Source organism: Camelus ferus, chromosome 10 (assembly GCF_009834535.1).
Source record: "Camelus ferus isolate YT-003-E chromosome 10, BCGSAC_Cfer_1.0, whole genome shotgun sequence".
In the NCBI taxonomy this organism is placed as follows: Eukaryota; Metazoa; Chordata; class Mammalia; order Artiodactyla; family Camelidae; genus Camelus; species Camelus ferus.
This window is the reverse complement of record NC_045705.1, coordinates 30,781,521-30,794,986: the sequence shown is the minus strand read 5'-3', so window position 1 is coordinate 30,794,986 and position 13,466 is coordinate 30,781,521. Positions and strand designations below refer to the sequence as shown.

The 13,466-nt window shown below is 38.0% G+C and overlaps 1 protein-coding gene and 1 non-coding gene across 5 annotated transcripts in view; one reads left to right on the top strand and one right to left on the bottom strand.

Moving 5' to 3' along the window:
- The window catches only part of DDB2 (damage specific DNA binding protein 2), a 20,115-nt gene extending 6,649 nt beyond the window's left edge, over positions 1-13,466 (bottom strand). Inside the window, exons 1-3 of one of the 4 annotated variants that reach the window (XM_032488609.1) lie at positions 12,929-13,466; positions 11,715-11,851; positions 11,149-11,340 (exon numbers count right to left, since the gene is read on the bottom strand). In XM_032488609.1, the coding sequence (XP_032344500.1) occupies positions 11,149-11,340; positions 11,715-11,851; positions 12,929-13,124 (525 nt within the window). In that variant the 5' untranslated portion in view covers positions 13,125-13,466. The remainder of the gene's footprint in view (positions 1-11,148; positions 11,341-11,714; positions 11,852-12,928) is intronic. The other 3 variants (XM_032488608.1, XM_014563960.2, XM_006190237.3) reach the window with 3 other exon arrangements.
- TRNAP-AGG lies at positions 744-815 on the top strand. Its single transcript has one exon. It is a non-coding gene; the product is annotated as a tRNA-Pro (tRNA).

The following is a 13,466-nucleotide window of genomic DNA, read 5'->3' as shown; positions in this document are numbered from 1 at the left end:
GCCCAAGAGGAGAAGTCTTGGGGAAAAAAAACCCAGCTTTTAGTTAGGATCTTCAAATTATATCTCTACAAGTTTTCATATGCCCTATTTGGCATTAAATCTAAAATAACCAGCATATTAGAAGTCAAGATCAAATAACCAGCAACTAAGAGAAAAAAAACAGCAGTTGGAATACACTCACAGGAGATTCAGAAATTGGAGCTATTAGACACAAGCTTTAAAATAACTGTGATCAATGTACATTTAAAAAATAGACCTAATTAAAAAATGGACAATGGGTTTCAACAGGCATTTCCCCAAAGAAGATGTACAAATGGCCAGTAGCACATGAAATATGCTCAATATCATTAGTTATTAGTAAAATGAAAATCAAAACCATAATGAAATACTATTTCACATGCGCTAGGATGGCTATAATCAAAAACATGGACAATAACAAGTGTTGGCAAGACAGCTTGTGAGATGGGAGAAAATACTGCAAACTATATATCTGAGAAGGGGTTAATATTAACAATATATAAGGAACTCAGGCAACTCAATAGCAAAATCAAAGAAGCAAACAAATAACCTGACTTAAAAAATGGGCAAAGTACTTGAATAGACATTTCTCCAAAGACATACAAATGGCCAAAAGGTGTATGAAAAGATGCTCGAAACCACTAATCATCAGGGAAATGCAAAACTAAATGTGATACCACCTCACACCTGTTAGAATGGCTTTTATCAAAAAGACAAGAGGTGGGGAGGGTATAGCTCAGTGGTAGAGTGTGTGACTAGGATGCACAAGGTCCTGGGTTCAATCCTCAGTACCTTCATAAAAAATAAATAGACACCTAATTACCCCCCCAGAATTAAAAATTAAAATTAAAATGTGAGATTATAAAAAATGCTCAAAAAAAGAATAATTGAGTAGAAGAAAAAAAAAAAGAAGTCAGTCTTGTAGACTTAAAAAAAAAAAGACAAGCGATAACAAGTGCTGGCCAGGATGTGGAGAAAATGGAACTCTAGTGCACTGCTGATGGGATGTAAATTGGTAGAGGCATTATGGAAAACAGTATGGAGATTCCCGCAAAATTTAAAAAATAGAACTATGTAATTCCACTTCTGGGTACATATCCAAAGGAAATGAAATTAGTTTCTCAAAGAGTTATCTATCCTCCTGTGTTCACTGCAGCATTATTCACAATTGCCAAGATACGGAAACAACTTAAGTGTCCACTGATGGAGGAATGGAAAAATGTGGTGTATGTATATAATGGAATGTCATTCAGCCTTTAAAAAGAAGGAAATCCTGACATTTGTGACAAACTGGAGGACATTATGCTAAGGGAAGTAAGTCAGACACAGAAAGACAAATACTACATGATCTCACTTACATGTACAATCTAAAAAAGTCAAACTCATAAAGACAGAGTAGAAAGGTGGTTGCCAGAGGGTGGGGGAAAGGGGGAGATGTTGGTCAAAAGGTACAAAATTTCAGTTATTCTGGAGATCTAACGTACAGCGTAGTGACTATAGTTCATAATATTGCAGTGTACACGAAATTTCTAAGAGGGTAGATCTTAAGTGTTCCCAGCTCACAAACACATACACACAAAAGGTAACTATGTGAGGTGATGGATATTAATTATTAATTAGCTTGACTGTGGTAATCAGTTCAATGTATGCATGTATTAAAACATCATGTTGTGGGGAGGATATAGCTCAGTGGTAGAGCATGAGGTCTTGGATTCAATCACCAGTACTTCCATTAAAAAGTAAACAAAGAAACCCCGAACAAATAAATAAACTTAATTACCCCCCCAAAAAGCTTAAAAAATAATTTAAGGTTCATTTTTTTAAATTAAAAATAAACAAACAAAACCTTAAAAAAACACATCATGTTGTACACCTTAAATATGTACAATTTTTATTTGTCAGTCAAGTGTTGGTAAGGATGTGGAGGAACTGAAGACCTCCTACATTGCTGGCAGGAATGTGAAATGGAGCAGTCACTTTGAAAAACAGGCAACTCCAGGGAGGGTATAGCTCAAGTGGTAGAGTGCATGCTTAGCATGCATGAGGTCCTGGGTTCAATCCCCAGTACCTCCATTGAAAAACCAAATAAATAAATTAACCTAATTACCTCCCCTCTGAAAAAAAAAAGAGAGAGAGAGAAAAGAGAAGAAAAACAGGCAATTCCTCAAAAAAAAAAAAATTAAACATAAAGTTACCAAATGACCAAAGAAATAGATACTCAAGAGAAATGCGTATGTATGTTCATGTAAAAACTTGTACACAGATATTCATAGAAAAGTATCCATAATAAAAGAAAAAAGACTAAAATCAATGACACAAATATCTACCTCAAGAAGTTGTAAGACAAACAGGAAACTAAAGCCTAAGAAAGTAGAAGAAAAAAATAAAGAACAGAAATTAATGAAATAAAACAAATATACTGTGGGGAGAATGAACAAAGCCAAAAGTTGTTTCCATGAAAAGACTAATAAAATTGATGAATCCCTGGTGAGAATGACCAAACGAGAAGGCAAAAATAACCAATTTTATGGATGGAAAAGAACATCAATATAAATCTTAGACATTTTAAAAGATAATAAGAGGATATCATAAATAATCTTAAGCCAATAAATTTGAAAACTTAGAGGAAATGGGCAAATTCCTAGAAAAGTACAAACGTGCCAAACTGAAAGAAGATGAAAGAGAAAACTCTGAACAGTCTGATATTTATTAAGGAAATTGCGTCACAACTAAAAACTTTCTTGCAAAGTAAATTCCAGATCCTGGTGGTTTCACTGGTGCATGCACTGAATATTCAAGCAAGAAACAATATCAGTCTTTTTCAGGGGGGGAAAAACTTTATTTTCAAACTATCTCAAACTCATAGAAAATTTGGCAAGAATAGCACAAAGAACTGTTTTTTTTCTGGAATGGTTTGATAATAAATTGCCAACATGATGTCCCATCACCCTCAAATACTTTACTATGTACTTCCTACAAGAATATTCCCCCAACCTAACCACCGTAAAGCCATCCAAACTTAATGGTATCTCAAGTAGTTCAAACTCACAGAAACAGAAAGTAGAATTGTGGTTGCCGAGGGCTGAAGGAAAGGGGAAATGGGGAGTTGTTATTCAGTGGGCATACAGTTTCAGTTTTACAAGACGAAAAATTTCTAGAGGTCTGTTGCACATAGTGTGAATACAGTGTTAACTGTACCCTTAAAAATGGTTCAGATGATACATTTTACCCTTATGCGCTTTTACCACAGTTTTTAAAAGAAGCAGTATCACTTGCTAGAAATATAACTGTAAAGGTAAAAAAGTGAAAAAAAAAAAAAAACATTAAGAACATTTAGATGAAAAACTCAAATATTACTGGTAAACCAGAACAAATTAAAAAACCACTAGTGTAATTTACCACATTAACAGAATAGAGGAGGAAATTATATGCTGACCTCAATAGACACAAAAAAGTATTTGATGAAATTCAGTTATCATTCATGATAAGAGCTTCTGGCAAATCAGGAATAAAAGAAGAACTCACTTAATCTGATAAAGCACTTAAAAACAAGTTTTAAAACAATCATGCTCCTAGGTATATACGTAAAAGAACTGAAAACAGTTGTTCAAAAACTTGTACATGAACATTCATAGGAATTGTATCATAATAGCAAAAGGTGAAGCAATCCAAATGTCCATCAACAGATGAATGGCTAAACAAAATTTGGTATAGTCATACAATGGAATATTATTGAACTATGAAAAGGAATAAAGTACTGATACCGGCTATAACATGGATGAACCTAGAAAACATGCCAAGTAGATGAGGCCAGACCCCCAAAGGACAAATATTATGTGATTCCATTTATATGCAGTACCTGGAATAGTCAAATTCAGAGACAGAAAGGAAATTAGTGGGGCTGGGGGGAAAGTGTAATAGAGAGGCATTTTTTAATGGGTAGAGTTTTATTTGGGGATGAAAAAGTTCTGGAGATGGATCATGGTGATGGTTGCCCAACATGTGAATGTATTAATGCCACTGAACTGTACACTTTAAAATGGTTAAAATGTTATATTTTATGTTACATGTATTTTACCATAACAAAAAGTAACAGAAATGTTACTTAGTGATAAAATATAAAAGACATCTATGATTGAGAACAAGTCAAGGATGTCTATTATAGCCAACATTCAACAATGTAATAGAGGTCTTTGCCAATGGAATAAAGCAAAAAAGTGTAAAAATGGTAAAGGAAGAAATCAAACTCTCATGATTTGGAGGATGACAAGATTGTGTAGGAAAGAAATTTAAAGCCTCAAAGAAACTATTAAAATTAGTAAGTATGAATTTCTCCTTCCAATCATGATGAAGTATCAAAAATCAGATATATTCTCCTGCCTTACACAACTAGAAAAAATGGACAAAATATATGAAATATGGTTTCAGATACTGGTCAACAGTCAGCACGAGACAGGAGGGAAAGAAATAAGGTAGCCCCAGCTTACTGCTTGGAGAGAGACAGTGTCCAGGCTGCAGCACAGGGAAGGAGGACCCAAACGGCCTTATAGTCTCACTGGGCTGAGGGGACAGAGTCTGGGAAAGTCAACAGGGCAAGAATTTGTGGGGCAAAATTATGGGGAGGGAGATACACAGAGAGAGCGTTCTGAGATTTTCAGAGGGGTCCTCTCAGATCTTTGAGTAAATATCATTGTGTAAAGGTGTGTGAGGAAACTAAACAAGGCTGGGGGTAAAAACACCAGAAATGAGTAGGAGGGGAAATCCTTAGAACAGTCTGTATTCTCACCATCCAGAATGAAAAGATTCTTACTATACAGAACATTGAGTAGAGTCCTCAAAAGGGTACTGCCTCAGGGTGAGGCCAACTCACACCCAGACTATAGGCTGCCCTATACCCCCGTTAAGCAGCGTAGATTGAATAATGGTCCCTCAAGAGGTCCATGACCTGATCCCTGGAACCTGTGAATATTACCTTAGATGACACAGGGGCCATTTTTAAAGCAGCTAGGAGGAAAAAAAGGAAAAATCACATGAAAATGAACATAGGAATGAAAGCAGACTTCCACATCAGAAGTCATCTTTAAAGTACTAAAAGAAAAAAAAAAAACCAAAAAACCTGTGAACTTAGAATTCTATACCCAGTAAAAATGCCTTTAAAAATGGCAAAATAAAGACCTTCTCAGACAGACAAAAGGAGGAAAACAATGCATCACCAACCAACCTGCATTATAGGAAATGTTAAAAGAATTTCTTCAGGCAGAAAGAAAATGTTACCAAAAGGAAGTCTGCTTCACACAAAGGAATGAAAAGCCCTGGAAATGGCAAACATGTGGATAAATTAAAGTTTTCTTCTCATTAAAAAAATGTTTTTAAAAGATACCTACCCTACAACCCAGCCATTCCACAACTAGGTATTTACTCAAGAAAAATGAAAACATATATCCACACAAAGACTTAGCACATGAATGTTCATAACAGCTTTATTTGCAACAGTCAGAAACTGGAAAAAATCCAAATATCCTTCAACAGGTAAATGAATAAATAAATTGTGGTATATTGATACAGTGGAACACTACTCAGAAAGAAAAATAAAACCTCTGATACATGCAAAATTGTAGATGAATCTCAAATATGTATAATGCATGAAAGAAGCCAGAAAAAAACAAGAGTACATATATGATGTCATTTATATAAAAGTCTAGAAAATGCAAATTTATCAATAGGGATAGAAAGCAGATTAGTGGTTTTCAAGGGACAAGACAAAGGGTAGAAAGGGATGGATTACCAAAGGGTATGAGAAAACTTTGGGGGTGACGGATATGTTCATTACTTTAATTGTGGTGATGTTTCCACAGTTGCATACGTATGTCAAAACTCATCAAATTGGTACACTTTAAATATGTGCAGTTTATCATAATCAATTATATCTCAATAATTTAACAAAAAAAGATTAAAAAAATTAAAAATAGCAATGTATTATGGAGTATATAATATATGCAAAAGTAAAATGTAGGCCAATGACAGAAGGGAGTAAATGGAAGTAAATATATGGTTGTGAGAGTCTTACAATACATGTGAAGTAGTATATTATTTGAAGACTCACTCTTATGTTAACCATGTACATTGTACTGTAGAGCAACTACTGAAAAAGAGAAAAGGGAAAGAGAAAGTATAACTGAAAATCGAATAGTGGAGACAAAATTGAATCATAAAAAGTACTCAACCAAAAAGAAGACAAGAGGTGGGAGGGATATAGCTCAGTGGTAGAGTGCCTGCTTAGCATGCACGGGGTCCTGGGTTCAATCCCCAGTGCCTCCATAAAAAATAATAATAAAATAAAATAAAAGAGAAGGCAGAAAAAAGGAAAATGGAACAAAGAGATGGGACAAATAGAAATTGAAGGTGACAGACTTAAACCCAATCTTAGTTATCATATTAAGTGTAAATGGTCAAATGTTCCAATTAAAAGGCAGTGATTGTCAGATTGAGTTTTTTTTTTAGAATACTGTCTGCAGGAAACTTATTTTATTTTTTAAATTTATTTAAAAATTTTTTCTGTTTTAAACTCATACATGTGTTTTCTTTTTTTTTTGGCAGGGGGGTAATTAGGTTTATTTTATTTATTTTTAGAGGAGGTACTGGGGATTGAACCTATGACCTCATGCATGTTAAGCATGAACTCTCCACTTAAGCTATACCCTCCTAACAGAAAACTCATTTTATATACAAATACACAAATAGGTTAAAAATAAAAGGATGAAGAAAGCTGGGGTGGTCATATTAATATCAAACAAAGAAGATTTCAGAACAAGAAATATTACCAGGGATAAAGGGAGCCATCTCACAATGACAAAGGTGTCAGTTCACCAAAAGGATGTAATTCTAAATGTGTAAGAAGCTAATAACAGAGTTTCCATATTCATGAAGCAAAAACTAAAGGAAAACAGAAACACAATTTTATAGTTGGAGATTCTAATATTCCTCTCTCCTCTCTCAATAATTGATAAAAGATAGAAAAGTAAATAAGGTACAGAACATTTGAACAACACTATCAAGCAACTTAAACTAATTGACATTTTGAGAATATTTCACCCCAAAATAGTACATTATTTTCAAATGCACATGGAACATTCACTAAGACAGTCCACATACAAATAAAAGATGTAAAATGACTGGAATAATATAAAATGTCTTCTGTTCATAACAGAATTGAACTAGAAATCAATAACAGAGAGAGATCTCAACAATCCTCAAATATTTGGAAATTAAACAACATACTTCAGAATAACCCATAGGTCAAAGAAGAAATCATAAAGAATTAGGAAAATAATTTGAACTGAATGAAAACAAAAACACAACAAAATCTGTGAGATGCAGTTAAAGACATACTTAGAGGGAAATGTATAGCATTAAATGGTTATATTATAAAAGAAAGTTCTCAGATAAACAATCTAAGCTTTTATCTTAAGAAACTAGAAAGAGAAGAGCAAATTATACCCAAGGTAAGCACAGGAAAGAAAATAATAAACCAAAAATTAACAAAAAAGAAAACAGAAAAACAATAGAGAAAATCAATGAAACTAAAAGCTGGTTCTTTGAAAATATCAATAAAATTGATAAATATCTAGCAAACTGGTCAGGAATAAAAGAGAAGACGCAAATTAGTAATATCAAGTATACGGGAGGCATTACTACAGATCTTATAGATATTAAAATAAGGGAATATAAGGATAACTTTATGCCACTAAATTCAACAACTTAGATAAAATGGATAAATTACTTGAAAGACAAATTACCAAGTTCCTTCAAGAAGAAATAGATAATTTAAATTGCCCTATACCTATTAATGAAATTAAATATATAGTTAAAAGACCTTCCAATAAAAAAAACTCCAGCTGGGGGTAATAGCTCAGTGGTAGAGCACATACTTAGCATGCACAAGGTCCTGGATTCTATTCCCAGTACCTCCATAAAAAATTTTTAATTTAATTTAAAAACCATAAAAACTCCAGTTCCAGATGGCTTCACTAGAGTGAATCTTATAAAAAATTTAAGCAAGAAATAATAAAAATTCTACATAAATTATTCCAGAAAATACAAGAGGAGGGAACACTTCCCAACTCTTTATGAGGTCTGCATTACCCTGATGCCAAAACCAAAGGCATTACAAAAAAACAGAAATTATTAGATATTTTAAAGTGGTCATCATCTGATATGAGATGATTAAACTAGAATTTCCGATGTAATAAGTAAAACAGAACAGATTCAAGGATAGAATACTTATGTAATAATCTAAGTAGATGAATGAGTGTGTGTAAAGATGCTTCAAATGGGGATTTCAGGTAATATTTACTTTATACTTTTTTCTGTATTGTTTGAACTTCTTACAATAAGCCTAGATCACTTTTACAATGAGAACGAAATGAAGTTATCTTCATTTTGAAAATGTAACATATTCTTTTGCCACGGGCCTGAAGATGTAAAGATCAGAGCCAAGTTCAGATGACTAAAGAAATGACAAAATGAGGAACTGCTCCCCTAGTCACTGGTTTCAGATCAACTTTCTGCTGTCCCTGTCTGGGAGAAAATTCAGACAGTTCTCCAAACTGCCACATCCTTCTTCTGCTCCAGCCTAGCTCCCTCTTTGTCACATAGTTCAAATGCCTAGACCAATCTCCACAACTAAGGAAACTTCACTTAAATGGGCATTAAAATAAAGGCTAATGTAAACCAAAAGCAGCCTCAGCCTGGCACAACTTCAAAGCAGCTATCATTCCCCTTTTGGTCAGAAGGCTCTTCTGCTAGGACATTCTTAAGCCATTTCTTAAATTTCTCTATTCCCATGTCCTGGATGTCTAGGGAAAACAAAAACAAAAACAGAAACAAATCTCTCTCTGACTAAGCCCTGGGTTCTGACTTCCATTTTAAGCTGCCCCTTCCAGTGGTCACCTGTCTTAACAGCTAGCTGGGAATCCCACCGAGTTCTGTCCACAGCACTCCTCTGGCTGCCTTTCTTCTGGCTTCAGGCACTTCTTTTTTTGAGCATCCATCTCATACCTTGAATCCTAATCCCCCAAGCCTGCCTAACCTGGCCTCTTCTGATGGGCTGCTCTCCAAACCCTCCACTTAAAAGAACTCATTGTGGGTTCACCCTTAGCCTTTTCTACCTCCAAACCACAGTGGAAAAATGTCAGTGAGCTAATGCAGAATCCAGCCCACAGATGTGTTTTATTTAGCTACACAGCATGTTCAATTTTATTTAGTTTCCAACATTAAAAATCAGGGTATTTTAAATTGAAACCCTTGTGCACTGTTGGAGGAAATGTAAAATGGTGCAGCCTCTATTATGGTGGTTCCTCAAAAAATTAAAAATAGAGTTACCATGTGATCCAACAATTCCACTCTAGGTATATACCAAAAGAACTGAAAGCAGGGACTCAAAAAGACATTTGTACAACCATGTTCAGAGCAGCGTTATTCACAAAAGCCAAAAGGCAAAAGCATCCCAAGTGTCTACCAACACATGAATAGATAAAATCTGGCTATATACATACAGTGGAACATTATTCAGCCTTAAAAAGGAAGAAAATTCTGGCACATGCTGCAACATGAATGAACCTTGAGGACATTATGCTAAGTGAAATAAGCCAGTCACAAAAGGACAAATATCATATGATTCCACTTACATGAGAATACTAAGTCAAAATCATAGAGACAGAAAGCAGAATGGTGGTTGCCAGGGGTGGGAGAGAGGGAGGAAAGGGGAGTTAGTGTTTAATGGGTAGAGAATTTTAGTTTTGCAAAATGAAAAAGTTCTGGAGACTGTTACACAAGAATGTGAATGTACTTAATGCCGCCGAACTGTACACTTCAAAATGGTCATGATGGTAAATTTTATGCTATCTGTATTTCACCCTAATTTAAAAAAATCAGAATGTTTCATGTAAAAAAAAATCAGGCTTCATTTGAAAAACTTAGATCTGATACCATGGGACTTAGTTTCTTGCCTGTCAACCATCTCCGGTTTATTACTAACCACAATCCTACGTCATTCTTTTATCTGTCTGGCTTCTTAGGGCATGTGAGTTTGTGGTCCCTGCTTTAAACCCAGAGTGTCACTTTTTACCTTACAGCCCTCCAATGTTAGTCCCCAGCAGGGCAAGCTAAAGGTCTTCCCTTCGGTGGAGGAGCTAACCCCGCACTCCCCAGGGACTGATGACAAACACTAGCATCCCTAAAAAGCCCTTTGCCAAACCTTGCCCCAAACACACTCTGCTTTTCCTCCTTTTCCCTCCATTTATCTAAATACTGTTCTTCCTCACTCCTCAATCATCCACGAAACCTCCTCTATCAACTCTAATTCACAAGAGGTTCTTCCTTCTGTTAAATTCTGCAGCATTTAGCATCTGTATTGCTGTATTGTTAGTATGTATATATCCCACCTACCCAGTTACACTCCAAGCCCCTCATTCATTCAGCAAATATAAAGCAGCTACTCTAGGCCAAACACTGTTCTAGGCACTGGGGATAGAGCAGTAAACCAGAAAGACAAGGTCCCTGCCATCACGGAGCTTACTTTCCAGTGGACAAAGACCTACAAATAAGTCAATTCAGATACTGAGAAACACTGTAGGGGTAAAGTGAGGCAGGGCAATGAGATAGGGAGTGATGGGGGGAGGTGCTACTTTAGGCAGAGTGGTAGTGAAAGCCTTTTTGAGGAAGTATATTGAGCGGAGACCTGAAGGATAAGAGGGAGCCAGCCACAAGAAAACCATGGGGCAGAGCTCTCCAAAGGGAACAGCAAGTGCAAAGACCCAGTTGCAGGAACAGAAATGGCTAGTACAGCTAAAGCACAGGAAATGAGGAGAGACAGCAGCACAAGATGAGGTCGAGGCGGTAAGGGGCTTAGATTCCACTCTATGTGGTGACTTACTAGCAGGTGATCAATATTTCATACTTCCTAATATTTTAAGGGCAGGCCTTCAACAAAGATTTGAATATCATCACCATTTACTTGTTTGAAAATACCCACAGTTACTTTTGATCCCAATCATCTTGTCACTGGATGACTTCTCATCCCTTCAACAAACACTTCTTCAGCACTATCGTCTGGCACAGGGAACTGCTCACCCCTTTAATGAAGGTGGGTTTGTCCTTTATGCCAAAGTTCCAGAGCATGATATCTCCCCCTTTGGAACCCACAGCCACGGTGCTGGGGTGAGCTGGGTGCCATGCCAGGGATGTGGCCCTCCTGTCAAAAGGGGCAGCCTTTTGGAATATCCGGTAAGAAGCCAGAGAGTGCAAAAAGGACTGCTGAAGACCCTGACACAAAGAGAAAAGAATTAAACTGAATTAAAACACACGGTACATTGTCAATCTCTGACTCCTCCCTAGATGAGGCCTGGGGCCAAGTCCTCCCACTTAAAGGAAATCTAACTGCCTGGCTCCGTGCCTAAAAATATTTGCAATTACATAATCTAATCATGGAAAGCAAAGGGACAGAGCGCATTTCAGCTGGGACCCCTACAGCATAGGACTTCTACCTGGCTGAATGCCCAGTAAGCCAGTCACCAAAGTGGGGGTGATCTGACCACTCTGAAAACCCACTGAACCAACCCAACATCTAATTTTGGACCATCCAGTAGTAAAAAGGCACCATGCAAACCCTTGAGCACTTCAGCCAGGAAATGCCTCACCTGCTGTAGTGATGGCCAGGTAGCTCTGCCCAGCTTATGCTGGTGGAGGGCCCTGACGATGCTGCTGCATGATGCCGAGACCCGCAGGCTAGCCAACCCCGCCCAAAGGCAGCCTGAGTCAAATCTTCTGCTAGAACCTGCCAAGCAGAAGAGACACATATTTTCCGCTCCAATCTCCCGCAAGAAAGTTTTTTCTGCTGAAACCCCAGAAAGAAAGCCTTGTTTCATTCAGCATAGACAATCTCTCTAATCACCTCCTAAGGCCTTTCCATCGTCTGCTTAGTCTCATTCAGCACAAGAAATAAATAGTGAGTAGGGATCCAGCCCTTTCCAAAAAACATTCCCCCAAATAGTAATTCTGAAGTAAAACTATGATCTTGCAGGGTTTCTGAGAACTAAGCCAAAGAAACATACAAGAACTGCAGACCTCTTCTCAGTGGGGCTGGAAAACTTGTGATAGGGTTGAGTAACAATTTTAAAATCATATATAATGCACAATAAAAAGATTTTAGGACAGTATATAGGTGATTGGGAAAAGCAGTTTCTTTAAATCCTGTATTAAAATAATGTAGAGGTGACCAGTTGTGGCCCCAAGTCCAATCTGTTCTCCTGAAAACCAGCAGGCTCCAGAGAGTCTGGCATGGAGCTAAATTCACTAGGCTACTTTTTGAGGGGTAGATCCACCTAAAATAGGAATAAAGCAACTCTGAATTACCAACATGTATTTGAGGACCTGATCTCTATGAATCCTGCCTCTTGACAACCAATTCTTTCTTCTCATGAGCAAAAACCACTTCATCCACGACCCCCTGCTCTCATTTTTTGAGCTCCTCACATTTCTTATAGGCCCAGGTTCAAGTCCCCCCCTCAAAAACCCCTGAGGATGAGTTTTCAAAGGAAGAAAGGAAGGGAATTGAGGGTTCCCGCATCTAAACCAAGGACATACAGCTAACAATCGTGACTATCAAAATTAAGCACACACATCTCCAGGCAAGGTAGGATTATCTTAAGCTCTCCTTGGTGTGTAAAACTCCTGGTACAAACAAGGAACTTGGGAAGTCCGTTGTGTCTGTTGTAATGGAGTTCATCTGCCTCTTCCCGTCACCTGAGGGAGGTTAAGCCCAAGCTCTAAGGTGTCAAAGGACCTGCAGACAAAATGCATAGCCTGAGGCGCCCATAATTTGGGACAGCCTCAGGAACCTAGGAGCACCCACCCCCACTCCAGCCTCCTGCGTGAGAACCCCAAATGGCAGAATTATTAAAGCAGCAGGCGCAGGCAGTACCGGGGCCCTTCACACAGAGCTTCTTGGCCTCGGGTTCCAGCTCCCGGGGGCTTCTGTTCCTCTTGCTCTTGGGACGCACAACCACCTCGGGGGTCTTCTGGGTTTCTGGGCGTTTCCTGGGAGCCATCGCGTCCTCCGTGAGATGGGGTACTATGCCCTACGCCGAGATCACCGAGGGAGGATGAGAAGCCTCTGGGGAGAAACAAGGCGGGGACCAGGGAACGCGCCGAGCCACAGGTAGGCCAACTAAGCCAACTTCCCGCCAAACAGGCTCACCGGGAAGGCGGGGGCGCGCGCAGAGAGATGGGAAGTGTGTGCAGGGAGGGCCTCATCCGCTCCCTAGAGAAAAGGGCTGTCGCCTACGTGTTGGCCCTGATCTAGTCCAAGTCAAGTCAGCTGACCTGCCAGAAATAAAGATGGCCCCCGGCACTGGGCCTGCCAACTTGAAGCCTCCTCAGACTCCTCGCTG